Source organism: Anomaloglossus baeobatrachus (genome assembly GCF_048569485.1).
Source record: "Anomaloglossus baeobatrachus isolate aAnoBae1 chromosome 7 unlocalized genomic scaffold, aAnoBae1.hap1 SUPER_7_unloc_4, whole genome shotgun sequence".
In the NCBI taxonomy this organism is placed as follows: Eukaryota; Metazoa; Chordata; class Amphibia; order Anura; family Aromobatidae; genus Anomaloglossus; species Anomaloglossus baeobatrachus.
In genome coordinates, this window is record NW_027441818.1 from 509,804 (window position 1) to 527,513 (window position 17,710).

At 43.3% G+C, this 17,710-nt stretch overlaps 2 protein-coding genes across 3 annotated transcripts in view; one reads left to right on the top strand and one right to left on the bottom strand.

Moving 5' to 3' along the window:
* LOC142259435 (receptor activity-modifying protein 1-like) overlaps window positions 1-17,710 on the bottom strand; it is a 189,829-nt gene that overhangs the window by 53,249 nt on the left and 118,870 nt on the right. The gene's annotated exons all lie outside the window — the stretch shown is intronic.
* Window positions 9,090-12,117, top strand: LOC142259431 (uncharacterized). The gene is made up of 3 exons (XM_075331842.1): window positions 9,090-9,521; window positions 9,576-10,304; window positions 10,990-12,117. Exons 1-3 carry the CDS (start codon window positions 9,090-9,092, stop codon window positions 12,115-12,117), a joined length of 2,289 nt encoding a protein of 762 aa, XP_075187957.1.

A 17,710-nucleotide genomic window follows, 5' to 3' on the forward strand; every position in this document is an offset into this window, starting at 1 on the left:
AGCACCCCTTTTGGCAATTATCACAGCTTATAATAAATGCTTTTTGTAGCCAAACAAGAGTCCTTCAATCCTTGTTTAAGGGATTTTCATCCATTCTTCTTCGGAAAAGTCTTCCAATTCTGTGAGATTCCTGGCTCCTCTTGCATGCACTGCTTTGTTGAGGTCTAGCCAGGAATTTTCAATGATGTTCAGATCAGGGGACTATGGGTGGCATTGAAAAACCTATAGCTTGCACTTTTTGAGGTAATCTATTGTATATTTTGACTTGTGTTTAGGATTAATATCCATGTAGCAGAAGTCATCCTCTTTTCAACTTCAGCTTTTTTTTTTTTTTACAGATGGTGTTATGTTTGCAGCAAGAATTCGTTGAAATTTGATTGCATCCATTTCTTTCCTCTACCCATGAAATGTTCCCTGTGCCATTAGATGCAACACAACCCCAAAGCATGATTGATCCACCCCCATGCTTAACGGTTGGTGAGATGTTCTTATCCTGAAATTCTGTGTCCTTTTTTTCTCCACATATACCTTTGCTCATTGTGGCCAAAGAGTTGTATTTTAATCTCATCAGTCCTCAGGACTTGTTTCCAAAATGGATCAGGCTTGTTTAAATGCATACTTTTGCAAACTTCTGACACTGAATTTTATGGTGGGGATGTAGGAGAGGTTTTCTTCCATGAATGCCATATTTGTGCTGAACAATAGAACAATATACCACAACTCCAGAGTCTGCTATATCTTAATGAAGGTCTTTTGCAGTCAAGCAGGGGTTCTGATTTACCTCTCAAACAATCCTACAAGCAGCTCTCAGAAAATTTTCTGTCAAAAAGTTGAAATTGAAAAGAGGATAGCTTCTACAAATGCATAATGATCCTAAACACATGTCAAATCCACAATGGAGTACATCAAAAGGCGCAAGCTGAAGATTTGACAATGGTCCTCAAAGTCCCCTGATCTGGACATCATTGAAAATCTGTAGCTAGACCTCAAAAGAGCAGCGCATGGAAGACGAGCCAGGATTCTCACAGAACTGGAAGACTATTCCAAGGAAGAATGGATGAAAATCCCTCAAACAAGAATTAAAAGACTCTTGTTTGGCTACAAAAAGCGTTTACAAGCTGCGATACTTACCTAAAGGGGTGCTACTAGGTAATAACCATGCAGGATGCCCAAACTTTTGCATCGGACCATTGTCCTTTTTTTTACTTTTTTGTTCATTTAAAAATGTAAAAGTCGAAAATGTTTTTTTTTGCATAAAATACAAAGGAAGTGTGTCATCTTTAACTGTATGCCTTTTAGAGACCATAATAACAGTAATTTTGACCAGGGGTGCCCAAACTTTTACATGCCACTGTATGTTAATGAAAAGCAAGATTTGCGAATCACATTGTAGTACAAGCTATTAAAGGCAGCCAGTTTAAGTTCATAATAGCACATCTATTGAGAGCACTGATACTCCGAATCTTTCTCTCAATTGACCCCTCTCTTTTATTTTGTATTTCATAAATGCATAATACACAGCAACTTTGTAATTTATCTTATCAAAGAAATCTGCTTCTTTCTCCTCTTGGACTAATCTTTCATTTTCAAAATTCTCAATTCCCGGGTAGAAGCTGTATTCAGTTGATATAAATTTTTATATTGCTGAGATAGGAGATGAGCGTTGTTACTGATGAGATTCTATTGTAAAAGGGAGAGACAGAATGAGGGAGGAGCTAGAGACAGAGGGAGAAGATAGAGGCAGAGAGAGAACCTAGAGGCAAAGGAAAGAGCTAGAGGTAGAGGGTGGAGCTAGAGACAAAGGGAGGAGCTAGAGACAGAGGGAGAAGATAGAGGCAGAGAGAGAACCTAGAGGCAAAGGAAAGAGCTAGAGGTAGAGGGTGGAGCTAAAGACAAAGGGAGGAGCTAGAGACAGAGGGAGAACCTAGAGGCAGAGAGTGGAGCTAGAGACAGGAGGAAGAGCTAGAGACATACGGAGAAGATAGAGGCCGAGAGAGAACCTAGAGGCAAAGAAAAGAGCTAGAGGTAGAGGGTGAAGCTAGAGACAAAGGGAAGAGCTAGAGCCAGATGGAGAAGATAGAGGCAGAGGGAGAACCTAGAGGCAAAGGGAAGAGCTAGAGACATAGGGATGAGCTAGAGGCAAAGGGAGGAGTTAGAGGCAAAGAGATGAACTAGAGACAGAGGGAGGTGCTAGAGGCAAGGGGAGGAGCTAGAGGCAGAGGGATGAGATTGATGCAAAGGATGGAGCTAGAGGCAGAGCCTCTCCTTCCCCCTCTCTCCTCTTTTCTGAATAGAATCTTACAAAAACCAACTGCCGCCTCTTATCTCGGTAACATAAAAATCTGTACTCACTAAAGACAGGTTTTGCCTGGGAATTGAGAATTTTGAGAATGAAAGAAGAGTCCAGGAGGAGAAAGAAGCAAAAATCCCTGATAGGATACATTTCAAAGTTGCTTATTTTCATGTGTACTATCTATTGATTTATTAAATAAAAATTAAAATGACAGTCACGCATTAAACTAATAGGAGCAGTCGTCCCAACTCACATTTTGCTGGCGAAAACCCTAGTTCAAGTCATATTTTAATTTATATCCAAATTCCTTTCACTCTTCCCTTCCTATTAGGTTATAAAATGCTAATGCAAACTGATTTTTTTTATGTATAAATTTGAAGTCCCCTTTGTGCATATGATAATGTCAGTGCGTTTTATTATAAAATGAGGTTGTGACTTATGTGATTCCAGGAATGCATTACTATTACAGAGCCTAAGGTCACATTAGTCACGGACCAGTCATGTGCTGAAATTGTAGGTTCGGCTTTTGATTTTGCGCTAGTCAGGTTAATTGAATTTTCATAGATGTGCTAGAAAATACATTAGACAAAACAGTGTAATAGCAAAGGTGTTACAATTTACATATAAACTCCTTACACTAAGAAATCTATAGAATTTCCATAACTACTTTATTGGTCAATTGATTTCTGTATAATAGAAAATGGTAACGTGTCTGATTACTGGTCAATAAATGTCCCACAGAGCAATGAATATCCTTCTCCTTTTCAAGAAAAAAATGAAATTCTATTCACAGTGAAAGAAGAAAATAATGGTCTTTCCTAACAATCTGTTTAGTCACTAAACCTGTGGCAATTTCCTGGCCTGCCAACATTGTTAATAGGTTTTGCAAATATTATCCTTTAAACAGGGGCTCGAAAAGTGAATGTATTTTATGTCTGCATCATCCAGTCATATTCATAGGTCTAGATTTATATACACTGTCTACATTTCAGATATGATGGACGTTCCATTTACTTTATGTTCTTATTCAATCCACAATCCCAGTTTAGAAGTCTATAGAATCTGATAACATTTGCAACAACTTATTTTTACCAATTCTATGTGCAAATAATGATGGGAAGCCGCAATACAAATTGGATGCAAATATAATAATCTTTATTTCTATAGCGCCAACATATTCCGCAGCGCTTTACAATTCAGGAGGCTCATATACATATACATATCATATACATAAACATATACAAACAAGTAACAATTAAAGAAGATACAATATTTAAAAGGAAAAATGGCAACCCTGCTCGTGAGAGCTTACAATCTACAATGAGATGTGGGGAGGGGCAAGGTACAAGTGCTTATTTACAATGACAATCCAGCCATATCATGGGGGATAGATAATGGCTTCCTGGACCAGTTGGCCAGAGCGTTGAGATGCATTTGGGTGCCATGGAGTTTGACGTGGGGTTATGTTCTGAGAAGTTGTAGAGGGATTAGGTGAAATTAGTTTGGCTAGGGAGTGTGATAGGCCGCCCTAAAAAGATGCGTTTTTAGGGAGCGTCTGAAGCTGAGTATATATATTGTGATATAATCACTGGTACTGTGCTGAGAGGGTTAAGGTGTGTTACCTGGGCCGGCTCTGTTGTGGTCAGCTAATGAGATAGGTGGGACGGCTGTTCACCATATCTCCACCTCGGGGTGTGGTCCCAGGAATGAAAGTCAGGCCTCTGGACACACCCATGGCCCTGCACTGAAGTTCCTGTGCTGGAGGAAGTAGCTGGGTGTATTGGTGGGTGGAGGTAAGAAAACAGCATCTGAGAAGGCTCTGCAGGGACTTATGGACTGAACATAATCTGAAGGGCTGAGGTTTGGGAATGTACCTGTTTTCCTGCCTGTACATGCCATGTGATGTCCGTACCAGCGCGGTGCTTTATGAAGTTGAATAAAGCAGGCTGTGATCTTAAGAAACTGTGCCTCCTGTGTCTACCTGAAGCCCTCATGCTGAGCAAGTAACCCCCTATGTTGCAAGGTGCAACTTCACAATATATAAATATGGGTGACCATTTGTATTATGGGTGATATCAGAAAATAAGAACAAATTAGGGAAAAAATTATTTTAGGGTTTTTTTCTCACTAAATACAGTAAATCTAGGTGATACATTTACAGTAAAGATAATTTATTAGCGGGTGTAAACCTAATCTGACGGCAGCAAGAAATAGTAAAGGGTGCTTTACACGCCGCGACATCGCTAACGATATATTGTCAGGGTCACGGTGTTTGTGACGCACATCCGGCGTCATTAGCGACACCGCAGCGTGTGACAGCTAGGAGCGACGATCAACGATCGCAAAAACAGTAAAAATTGTTGAACGTTGACACGTCGCTCCTAATCATAATGTCGTTGGTGTTTAATTCCGCAGATTGTTCGTCGTTCCTGCGGCAGCACACATCGCTGTGTGTGACACCGCAGGAACGACGAACATCATCCTACCTGCGTCCACCGGAAAGGAGGAAGGAAGGAGGTGGGCGGCATGTTCTGGCCGCTCATCTCCTCCCCTCCTCTTCGATTGGGCAGCCGTTTTGTGACGCTGCTGTGACGTCGCTATGACGCCGAACGCACCTCCCCCTTAAAGGAGGGATTGTTTGACGGCCACAGCGATGTTGCTGAACAGGTATGTGCGTGTGACGCTGCCGTAGTGATATTGTTCGCTACGGCAGCAATCACCACATGTCGCACGAATGACGGGGCGGGTGCTATCGGTCGCGACATTGCTAGCGATGTCGCAGTGTGTAAAGCACCCTTTACAAATACTGTGATTAAAGTTTCTGACTATGATTTTCAGAAAATCATAGTTTATTGAGTTCAGCACTGGAGTTCTCTCAATGATTCCCAAATACTTTCTATTAGGTGCCATTCACACATCTAGTTTACGCTTATGTGTGTTCTCGAGGTTAATTTAGTGAGGACACACAGACACATTATCCTGTGGGAGATCACATGTCCTCCTCTTTGTAAACTTTTTTCTAAAAATTATTTTTTATAATTGGGTCCTACTGGGCGGCTCGGTGGCTCAGTGGTTAGCACTGCAGTCTTGCAGCGCTGGGGTCCTGGGTTCAATTCCCACCAAGGACACTATCTGCAAGGAGTTTGTATGTTCTCCCCGTGTTTGCGTGGGTTTCTTCCGGGTACTCCGGTTTCCTCCCACACTACAAAAAACATACTGATAGGGACTCTAGATTGTGAGCCCCAATGGGGACAGTATTGCCAATGTATGTAAAGCGCTGTGGAATTAATAGCGCTATATAAATGAATAAAATTATTATTATATTATTACTGCTACAGTTTCAATATACAATGCATGCATTCTTAAACACTGCAGGCTGCTCAGTCCTGTTCAGTGTGAAATCTTACAGACAAACCTTTTTAACAGTCTGCAATATTCAATGATTTCTACAAAAGATAAATGTATGAAGAAAAAAAGTAATAAAACCCAATTACAAAAATAAATATTTTTTTTTAGGAAAAAAATGCATGGGGCCAAAAGGCTTTAAAACAGATCTGCTAAAAATGAGCTTAAATGGGGTTGTCCAGGCTTTGGGTGTGGCGTTAAAGTGTGCAGTCACTCTAGGTGGATAAGGAGAAAAATTCCAGCAATCCCACAAAAAATAAAAGAAAAAATCTTTATTTCAAAATCTTGGGTAAAATGCCTTGGGACAGATATTAAAAACCGAGCAGATGCATTTCGGATCACACATGATCCTTACTCATATCTCAAATGCTGTGCGATCCCAAATGCGTCATCTGCTCTGTTTTTAATGTCTGTCCTATGGCATTTTACCCAAGATTTTGAAATAAAGATTTTATTCTTTTACTTTTTTTGTGTGGGATTGCTTGACTTTTTCTACTTCTATCTATTTGGACTATGCCTCACCGGTGACCAGCTGTTTTCTTCCTCCCTGCAGCTCTAGTCTCCTGTCAGGATATGGATTTCTAGCTGAAGTGGCTGATAAGTATTTTTTCCTCTTGGGGGTACTTCTGACATAGCAAGATCGCTAGCAAGATCGTTGCTGAGTCACAGGTTTTTTTACGTACCAGTGACCTCATGAGCGATATCGCTGTGTGTGACACTAAGCAGCGATCTGAGCCCTGCTGTGAAATCGCTGATCGTTACACACTGTTCTGGTTCATTTTTTGGTAATTGGGCTCCCGCAGGGCAGCACGCATCGGTGTTTGATACCTTACCCAACAACCTTGTTCGCGACTCACATAGGCATACATCTTGGTTGTTTTCTGCACCCTCTCTGTTCCGATTGGTGATCGCTACTGCATTCGGATTGGCTGCTTCCATGCTCTGTTCTGGCTTGTAGATCGCAGTACATTTAAGATGGCTGAATTCACTTGTCCTGGACCGTAGCAGCAGATCGTAATACAGTCCATTCTGCATCAGGACTGTAGGATGGACAAGGATGGAGAAGTATGGAAGTGCTATTCTTCTCAAAAGGCAAGGCCGTCCAGTCACAACGCAGTTATGACCACCAATCGGAGCAGGGGGCGCAGAAAAGGCAATGTAGATGCACGCCTATGTTACTAATCAAGATTTGAATCGTGCTATGTGACAGGGTCCCAGCAACCGCCGTATGGTTGCTGCGTCTTTGGGAAGATCTGACTGTTTGACAGCTCAATAGCGACCCTGTAGCGACGTACCAGCGATCCTGACCAGGTCGTATCGTGGTCGGAATCGCTGGTACGTCGTTTAGTGTGACAGTACCCTTAGTCACTGTGTGTGACTGCAGACTTGTGAATCCTCACAGTGTGTAGTGTGTGTGCTGTCAGAATTCTCTGATGTTAGCACCAGGAGCAGGTAAGCAATGGGCATACATGCAGTCATGTGCCAACTAGACATGTGCGGACTTGCTCAATACTAGTGAATTGAACAAGGCTAGAGACATCTAGTAGGAAAGTGGTGGGAAGTATGGAAATCGCATACTTGATGCCTCATGACCACCTGCTCTCAAGGCCAGCAACGGAGACTCCTGATAGGACATACATAGAGTGACTGCCGACTTGAGCCATTAGTCTGGAAAACTTAAATTCCTCTTCTTTTATAAGAATGTCTGAAATCAAGTTTTAAGTCTCATTTATAGTTACAATTATAAAAAGAATCCTTGTAACATTAAGGGGTACTTTGCACGTTGCGACATCGCTAGCATTGGCTAGCGATGCCGAGCGCGAAAGTACCCGTGTAGGAGAGTGTATAGCGATATGTGTTGGTATTGACTATGAGCAAAAGGCACACCTGTAACGATGGCATCTGACCACTAGATGTCAGCAACACTCACTGTTGTTTTAAAATTTATTAAGTGTTTACAAAATAATACTTGAATAATTTTGTGAGTAATGTGATGTAAATAATAGCAGAACTATGTAGTGAAAATGCAATTTTGCGGCTTGATTTATAAAATACGTTTATTGCACCATTGCTCTGTCAGTTAAGTTGAGAATGAATAAAGTTTTGCTGTGAATAGAAGTCGGTGGGTTGCCACGGAGACGAAGCTGAGACGAGCAGTGTTTTGTGTTTGCTCCTGTGACTGGTGACGTCTGGGACATTAATCCTCAATTTCTGTTCGGTGACAAAGAAAGAAGACCAACAACGGAAGGTCATTTGAAGAGAGTCGGCCGATTTGTGAAGTGTGACACGGCGCCCGTGGAAGAATATAACACTCTATATCCAAAACAAGGATGGGGTACCTCATGTTATTCGTTCTACTCTAAATTCTCCTTGACCGGTCCCATGAGTTTAGCTAGGGTTAGTTAGGTATTTAGACCAACCTAAATATCTGGTCTCTATGGGATGATGTCAGTGAGGCACAAACTATATTCATCTTCCCAATGACTGTTGATACTGCGGTGCGAAGTTCAGAAAGGCCACAGTCCGTGGTAAAGTTCCCCAAGGCACCCTCCTGTTCGGATTGGATTTTCCCACAGAGCGTGTTAATCAAAAGAGATTGTTAATATTTCTATTTCATGCAAATGAGAATTGAATATGGTCACTTCTTTTATATGTTATTTTTGTTAGTAAACTCGGGTTGAATTCTGCTTAGCTATACAGATGAGTTTGGTCATATTGGGATCCCAGGGAGTTTATTGATTGGAGATAGTGTTAAGATTGTGAACCAGCAGAAAAGCCACATATTACGGCTTCCCCTTTGGAATTAACCCTGTGTAGATCCAGTCATATTTAAGGGAGGGGGGTGGTGGTATTGGCCCCAGGGAAGACATCTCCTTTTTAGGGACCAAGAGTATGTGACTGTTCTCCTGGTAGTAAAATTTGAAACATAATCCTCTTGTACAATTTATTTGATTTGCACTGTTTATTTTCCTAGCTTGTATTTTTCCTTCCCCATACAAAACAGGGGCACGTTTTGAGATAATAAATCTTGTTATTGTTTACCATCATTTTCGGAAAAACTCATCTGTCCTGTCAGTGGCATCACTGTATCATAACCCACTGGTGAAGGTTCGACCATTGTCCCAGGCCACCAGAGCGTCCAGAGCCAAAGCTAGGGCCTGCGCGGACTATTTGCAGCCCGCTAAAGACCGTCCAGAAACGTCTGCAGTTCTTGCAAGGAGACTGGTGATTAGTGCCTTGGGAGTGCGAAGTACCCAGAGCCGGGCCGAAAGGGAGGCTGATCGCAAGAAACTCCAGGAAGCCAGAGTGCGAAAGAATCTAGAAGCAAAACAGCGGGAAGATGCCTGGGAAGGAAGGTGAAGATAAATTATCTCAGGACATGGAGGATAAAATGGATCAGTGCCGACCTCGACATCGAAGACCCGATAAAGCCTTGTGCGTTCCAAAGGCTAGGCAACCTCCAGCAGATGATGGAAACGTCAGCAGTGAAAACTCCACTGATTCTATAGAGTTTTCACCCAATAAAACTCCAAACCGGTCTAGATACAGGAACCACAAGGGGAGTTGGGAATCTTTAGGCCGGGAGTATAGAGCCCATCAGGATCGGACATCCTATAAATCATCCGTTCTAAAGAAGCAGTCTGAGCGCAGAGACCAAGGAACTGATCTTGTCACAACGGAACAGGTTGAAAATGATTCCTTATGTGAAACTTTTATTAACCTCAGCATCAATGAGAGATTGACGACATCGGAATCGGATGAAAGACACTTGTCAGCTTCACGCAATGATTCCACTGACGCCATTCACCATAGTTCTTCATCCGCTGCTCACCATGGTTCCTCCTCTGCTGTTCACCATGGTTCTTCTTCCAAAAAGACTGAATCTTTTCCTTCCTGGGCCACTGCTGCCAAGCATCACCAAGAAAAAAAGTGCAGCTATAGAAGAAGCTCATGTGACACCTGGGCAGAACAGGATAGGTACAGAAAGAAAGATCAAGCCAAGGGAAAGAGTCAGTTTTCGAAGTCAGAAAGCTACGTAGACGCTTTGAAAAGAAAACAGGGCATGTTCCAGCTCTGCTTAGAGAAGTTATCCAGCAGCACAGAGAACTTAAAAGAAGCCGTAACCATTGTATGTAATCAGTCCAATTTAGGTTTACCATCTAATACCATAGATAACAGCTGGGGATGCAAAGTAGAGAATATAGACAGCACGACTGTTCACCAAAGTGGCGGCTTATTCTCCGCCGCAGATAGTGCAGAAGTAATCTCTGTAAGTGACACTATTAAAGACCCATCTGGACTGCTCACAGTCTTAGAAAGCAGTGCTGATAACACGGGTAATGCACTCTTGTATGAAAGGCAAGAAAATATTACAGAGAGGAAATTAGATCCCTCTCCTGTTATAGCAGAGCATGTCTTACAGGAGGATAACAGAGCCATTGTCCTCGCCATTGAGCCCTGCCGTGGAGCCGACTATAAAGCATGCCCGTGTGAAGGCGCCAGAGCTGGATTAGATAGCATGCATGCGCGTGTATCGCCAATGAATGTCAATACAGCTCAAGGTGTTAGCGAGACTGATAGAGAACTTGAGGGCGAGACGGTTGACGTGGGCCATTATTTAGGTTCTGCAAGACTGGAGGGGACAGGAGGATAACAGAGCCATTGTCCTCGCCATTGAGCCCTGCCGTGGAGCCGACTATAAAGCATGCCCGTGTGAAGGCGCCAGAGCTGGATTAGATAGCATGCATGCGCGTGTATCGCCAATGAATGTCAATACAGCTCAAGGTGTTAGCGAGACTGATAGAGAACTTGAGGGCGAGACGGTTGACGTGGGCCATTATTTAGGTTCTGCAAGACTGGAGGGGACAGGAGGATAACAGAGCCATTGTCCTCGCCATTGAGCCCTGCCGTGGAGCCGACTATAAAGCATGCCCGTGTGAAGGCGCCAGAGCTGGATTAGATAGCATGCATGCGCGTGTATCGCCAATGAATGTCAATACAGCTCAAGGTGTTAGCGAGACTGATAGAGAACTTGAGGGCGAGACGGTTGACGTGGGCCATTATTTAGGTTCTGCAAGACTGGAGGGGACAGGAGGATAACAGAGCCATTGTCCTCGCCATTGAGCCATGCCGTGGAGCCGACTATAAAGCATGCCCGTGTGAAGGCGCCAGAGCTGGATTAGATAGCATGCATGCGCGTGTATCGCCAATGAATGTCAATACAGCTCAAGGTGTTAGCGAGACTGATAGAGAACTTGAGGGCGAGACGGTTGACGTGGGCCATTATTTAGGTTCTGCAAGACTGGAGGGGACAGGAGGATAACAGAGCCATTGTCCTCGCCATTGAGCCCTGCCGTGGAGCCGACTATAAAGCATGCCCGTATGAAGGCGCCAGAGCTGGATTAGATAGCATGCATGCGCGTGTATCGCCAATGAATGTCAATACAGCTCAAGGTGTTAGCGAGACTGATAGAGAACTTGAGGGCGAGACGGTTGACGTGGGCCATTATTTAGGTTCTGCAAGACTGGAGGGGAGGTGTAGCTCTGCAAACGTTATAATTCAGGGTAGTGAAGAGGTGCGGACTATGAGGGGTCAAGATACAGAGATGCCACATGGACTTGTGACAGTGGACGTAATGGTGATGGCAGAGAATGCATCTGCGTTAGTAAATGCAGCTCCTAATGACACTGGAGCAGTGGGCATGGAGGTCATTGATCCTGCATTTACAAGCCATGAGGTTGTGGAGGAGTTGCCCAGCTTGGATGGAGTGGACTCTGTTTCCGGAGGAGTGAATGCAGAGCCTCCTGAGGCTCCTTCAAAGCAAGCAGAGCCTTGTCCGAAGGTGGATCCTCTTGAACCCATTTTGTGCCCTAATACAGGCATGGTCTGTTCAGATGACCTAAACCAACCTAATTTATTGACTGACACGGACTTTGTCCTGGGAGGGTATCCAGACCCGGTGTCAGACTCTTGTGTGGCCTCTTTGGAAACCACTGATAAAGTGACTCCATGTGTAGCCAACGTTACCGAGGAAGAGAGCTGGGATTCTCTCTTTAATGATGATGGCGAGTGTGTCGATCCTCATCATATGAAAGAGCTATCATTGAGTGATGGAGATCACGACAGCCCCAAGAAGTCCAGATATAACTACTATGACTATGAGCCTAGAGAGCCGGATATAGATGATCTACAACTGTCACATGTGATTGAGATCTATGGCTTTCCTGCAGAATTTAAGACCGAAGATTTACTCCGCGCATTTGCCAGTTACCAGAAGAAAGGCTTCGACATTAAGTGGGTGGACGATACTCACACTCTTGGAGTGTTTGCGAGTCCCTTCGCAGCTCGCGATGCGTTGTCCAACAAGAACCCTTCTGGCTCATTTTGGGCCGGACAAAACTTACAAGTGGCTACATAGATTTGTTTATACTCCTGGTTTTGAAGAGCTGGTTCACCAAGTGTGTATTCAGTGTCGTACCTGTGAAGTCAACAAAACGTGTGAGGAGAGGGCTCCAGTACAAACCCTTGTAACATCCGCTCCGTTAGAAGTTCTGATGATCGACTATTTGTCTGTGGGTCCCTCAAAGAGTGGACATACGTCCTGTCTAGTAATGACAGACCATTTCACAAAATATGCTGTGGTGGTACCCACTAAGGACCAAACTGCAGAGACAGCGGTTCAAGCCATCTGCAAACACTTCATTCAAGTGTATGGTTGCCCGAAAAGAGTACACTCTGATCAAGGAGCCTGTTTGCAAGGTAAACTTATAACGGAGTTACTCCAGTTGTATGGTGTGCGGCAGTCCCGGACTACTCCTTACCATCCACAAGGCAATGGAGCTTGCAAAAGGTTCAATAGAACTCTGTTGCAGATGTTGAGAACCCTTGAGCAAGACCAAAAGAGTTGTTGGCCTGAACTGATACCAGAGTTAATGTGGGCGTACAACAATCATGTGCACAGTGCAACTGGGTTCTCTCCATACATGATGATGTTTGGGAGACCTGGAAGGGAAGTCGTGGAACTGAACTTTTCAGCGCCGGAAGGGTTCGAGCATCGAACCCCGCAAGAGTGGATGCGGGACCATAAGTGTAAACTGGAGACGGTGCATACGCTGGCAAAAGACCGATTACAAAGTCATCCCCACCACGACTGGGGGGTGGTGTCCGGAGAAACATTTCGGCAAGGGGATCGAGTTCAGGTACGAGTTACTTGACCAGATGGAAAATTGGCTGACCGGTGGGAAAATATTCCATATACCGTGATTAAAGTCTCCTTGGAAGGCAGTGTGTATACGATTACCCCTGAGGGGAGTGATGGTCCTTTTCGCACGGTGCATAGAAATTGGTTGAAGCGCTGTGTGTCAGTCGCCCCAGAACCACAGGATGAGATGCCGAGGTCACCTAACCCAGGGGTATTGACAAAACAACCAGACAACATCTGGTGTGATTGTTTTGATGAGCCTGAGATAGAAATGAGAACTCAACCAATAATCCCTGAAAATCCAGAAATCCCTCTGGAGGTGGTGGTGTCATCTGACACACCCACTTGTTCCTCAGAGGTTGATCTGCGGAGATCAAAGAGGGAGACTGCTGGTATTCCCCCTAAGAGATATAATCCTGATCAATATGTGTTGACTATAATTTGTGCAAATAAAGATGCGGCTTGATTTATAAAATACGTTTATTGCACCATTGCTCTGTCAGTTAAGTTGAGAATGAATAAAGTTTTGCTGTGAATAGAAGTCGGTGGGTTGCCACGGAGACGAAGCTGAGACGAGCAGTGTTTTGTGTTTGCTCCTGTGACTGGTGACGTCTGGGACATTAATCCTCAATTTCCATTCGGTGAAGAGTATGAAAAAGAAAGAAGACCAACAACGGAAGGTCGTTTGAAAAGAGTCGGCCGATTTGTGAAGTGTGACACGGCGCCCGTGGAAGAATATAACACTCTATATCCAAAACAAGGATGGGGTACCTCATGTTATTCGTTCTACTCTAAATTCTCCTTGACCGGTCCCACGAGTTTAGATAGGGTTAGTTAGGTATTTAGATCAACCTAAATATCTGGTCTCTATGGGACGGTGTCAGTGAGGCACAAACTATATTCATCTTCCCAATGACTGTTGATACTGTGGTGCGAAGTTCAGAAAGGCCACAGTCCGTGGTGAAGTTCCCCAAGGCACCCTCCTGTTCAGATTGGATTTTCCCACAGAGCGTGTTAATCAAAAGAGATTGTTAATATTTCTATTTCATGTAAATGAGAATTGAATATGGTCACTTCTTTTATATGTTATTTTGGTTAGTAAACTCAGGTTGAATTCTGCTTAGCTATACAGATGAGTTTGGTCATATTGGAATCCCAGGGAGTTTATTGATTGGAGATAGTGTTAAGATTGTGAACCAGCAGAAAAGCCACATATTACGGCTTCCCCTTTGGAATTAACCCTGTGTAGATCCAGTCATATTTAAGGGAGGGGGGTGGTATTATTGGCCCCAGGGAAGACATCTCCTTTTTAGGGACCAAGAGTATGTGACTGTTCTCCTGGTAGTAAAATTTGAAACATAATCCTCTTGTACAATTTGTTTGATTTGCACTGTTTATTTTCCTAGTTTGTATTTTTCCTTCCCCATACAAAACAGGGGCACGTTTTGAGATAATAAATCTTGTTATTGTTTACCATCGTTTTCGGAAAAACTCATCTGTCCTGTCAGTGGCATCACTGTATCACAGCGACACCTCTTACACCCACCCTTGTCGCACATGCGATATCTTGTGATAGCTGCCGTAGCGAACATTATCGCTACAGCAGCTTCACACACACTTACCTGCCCTGCGACGTCGCTCTGGCCGGCGACTCGCCTCCTTCCTAAGGGGGCGGGTCGTGCGGCATAATAGCGACGTCACACGGCAGGCGGCCAATAGAAGCGGAGGGGTGGAGATGAGCGGGACGTAAACATCCCGCCCACCTCCTTCCTTCCGCATAGCCGGTGGAGGCAGGTAAGGAGATGTTCCTCGCTCCTGTGGCTTCACACACAGCGATGTGTGCTGCCGCAGGAACGAGGAACAACATCGCATCTCCTATTGGTGCGACATTATGAAAATGACCGACGCTACACAGATCACCGATTTTCGACGCTTTTGCGATCGTTTATCGGCGCGTCTAGGCTTTACACGTTGCGACGTCATTACCGGTGCCGGATGTGCGTCACTTTCGATTTGACCCCGACGATATCGCAGTAGCGATGTCGCAGCGTGCAAAGTACCCCTAAGTGTCCTATTTTACAGTTTAATTAAGGATATCATTATGTGTTTGAAATATGCAATAATGAGAGACAACTCGAAGGGCGTGAAAACTTGTCTTCTGAAACACACTATCTTCTAATTTGATAATTATAAGTGTGGAATTATCAGTTTTGCCTGCGGATCTTTCCAGGAAGGATTGGTGTGACATGTTGATGTTCATGTTGATGATAGATAATGTATGTGTTGCACATTTATACATTACTTTCTCACACATTAGACTTGGTCTGTGATAACAGAATAGACAAGGATTGTAAAACTCTTCCTATAGCATCTTGAGCTTAACCAGGAAGAGCACTGGTTTGCTTCTTCATGTTGAGTATAATTGTGCTCTGAGGGTTAGTGACCTTTTGTTTTATAAAGAAAGTACGTTGGGTCAGGTTACTATTGCGTCAATGAGTAGTATATAAAGTCAGTATATGCCTCATATACTATAGCAGAGAATATAAGAGTCACATAATGAAAAAATAATAGCAACAATATCCAAAGCAGGCAAATTGGGCAGATAAATGGATATAATAGGGAATTAATGAGATTCATGGGAGACGGTATTGACAGATAGGAACAGTTAAACGTGAGATGAGAGTATCTCAATAATGAAAGAATCCATGTCGTCATTGTACACAGATCTCTAAATCATACCTGACACAAATATCGCTTTTTTTGTCGGAAACGATGATCTAACATTATAAGGCGTAGCGTATCCAGATACAGTCACCAACAACATTTCACAGTGTCTGTCCTGAGGGAAATAAGTAACATCAACTATTGACCATGATCCGAATATAACTCATGTTCAGAAGTTGTGAAGATAATGGATCTTGATATTCAAAAGTTCAGTAATGACATTCAAATTGGATCTGTTTTTTTGCAGATGAGAAAATGAATGTGGTTATGTGAATAATGCCTAATAAAGATAAGAGTAAACCCCTTAAGCAGGACCAATGACCAATGACAATTATGTCACATACCTCTTTTTGTAGCCCTCAAACAAGCAGTTGTCCACATTTTTTTTTTCTTAATGGTTTGTCCACTACTTGGACAACCCCTTCTTATTCACCTTGTTCGCCCCACGTCAAAATAAATAAGCTTATACCCACCTCCGATGCTGCTGCAGTTCCAGTGGTGTCTGAAGTCGCGTTCCTGAGCCCCACGTCACATTGCTATGACATGCGGGCCCCAAGACCAATCAACACCCAGCATCTGTCTCCCCACCTTTGGACATTAAATCAGGATGAGCGCTACATTGACTTCCTTCTCAAATGTCCAAAGGAGGGGAGAAAGAAGCCGGGTGCTGATTGGTCGCAGGGCCTGCATGTCATAATGTCAAATGGTCCCAGGAACACGGCATCAGACATTGCTGGAACTGCAGCCGCACCGGAGGTCAGGATAGTCTTATTTATTATTACAGGGCCGAACAAGGGGAGTGAAAAGGGATAAATATACAGTGTATGTATGTGTGTATGCACACAAACATATATTTATATACAGTTGAAACCAGAAGTATGTCTCACCCCACTATCTCTGACATAAAATCAGAATAAGCCTTTCCGTTTTAGGTCAGTTAGGATTAAAAAAAATATTTATATTTGCCAAATTGTAGAATAATGAGAGATAATGTTTTAAGGCATTTTTCTTACTTTCTGCAAAGTCAAAAGTTTACATACATTTCATTAGTATTTGGTACCATTGCTCTTAAACTGTATGACTTGGATCAAATGTTTTGGATATCCTTCCACAAGCTTCTCAATAGTTGGTAGGAATTTGTGCTCATTCCTCCTGATAGATCTGGTGTAACTGAGCCATGTTTGTAGGTCGCCTTGCTCACATCTTCCTTTTCAGCTTTGCCCATAAATTTTCAGTAGGATTGAGATCAGGGCTTTGTGATGATCACTCCAACACATTGACTTTGTTATCCTTAAGCCACTTTGTAAAGAGTTTGGCAGTATGCTTTGGGTCATTGTCCATTTGGAAGTCCCATTTCCACCCAAGCTTTAAATTCCTGGCTGATGTCTTGAGATGTTGCTTCAGTATTGCCACATAATCTTCTTTCCTCATGATGCCATCCATTTTGTGAAGTGCACCAGAACCTCCTGCAGCAAAACAACCCCACAACATGATGCTGCCACCCCTGTGTTTTACGGTTGGGATGGTGTTCTTAGGCTTCAAAGCTTCTCCCTTTTTCCTCCAAATGTAACGATGGTCATAATGGCCAAACAGTTCAATTTTATTTTCGTCAGACCACAGGACATGTCTCCAAAAATTAAGGTCTTTGTTCCTGTGTCCATTTGCAAATATTAATCTGGCTTTTTATATTTTTTTGAAGTAATAACTTCTTCCTGGCGGAGTGGCCTTTCAGCCCATGTTGATACAGTACGCGTTTCACTGAGGCTTATGACACAATTGTACCAGCTTCCACCAGCATCTTCACAAGGTCTTTTGCTTTTTCTCTTGGTTTGATATGCACATGTCTGACCAAAGCACGTTCATCTCTGGTACACAGTACTCATTTCCTTCCTGAGCGGTATGATGGCTGGACTTTCCAATCTTGTTTGTACTTGCATATAATTGTTTGTACAGATGAACGAGACACCTTCAGATATCTGGGAATTGCACCCAAGGATGAATCAGACTTGTGCAAGTCCACAATTCTCTTCCTGAGATCTTGGCTGATTTCTTTTGACTTTCCCATGATGATATACAAAGAAGCAAT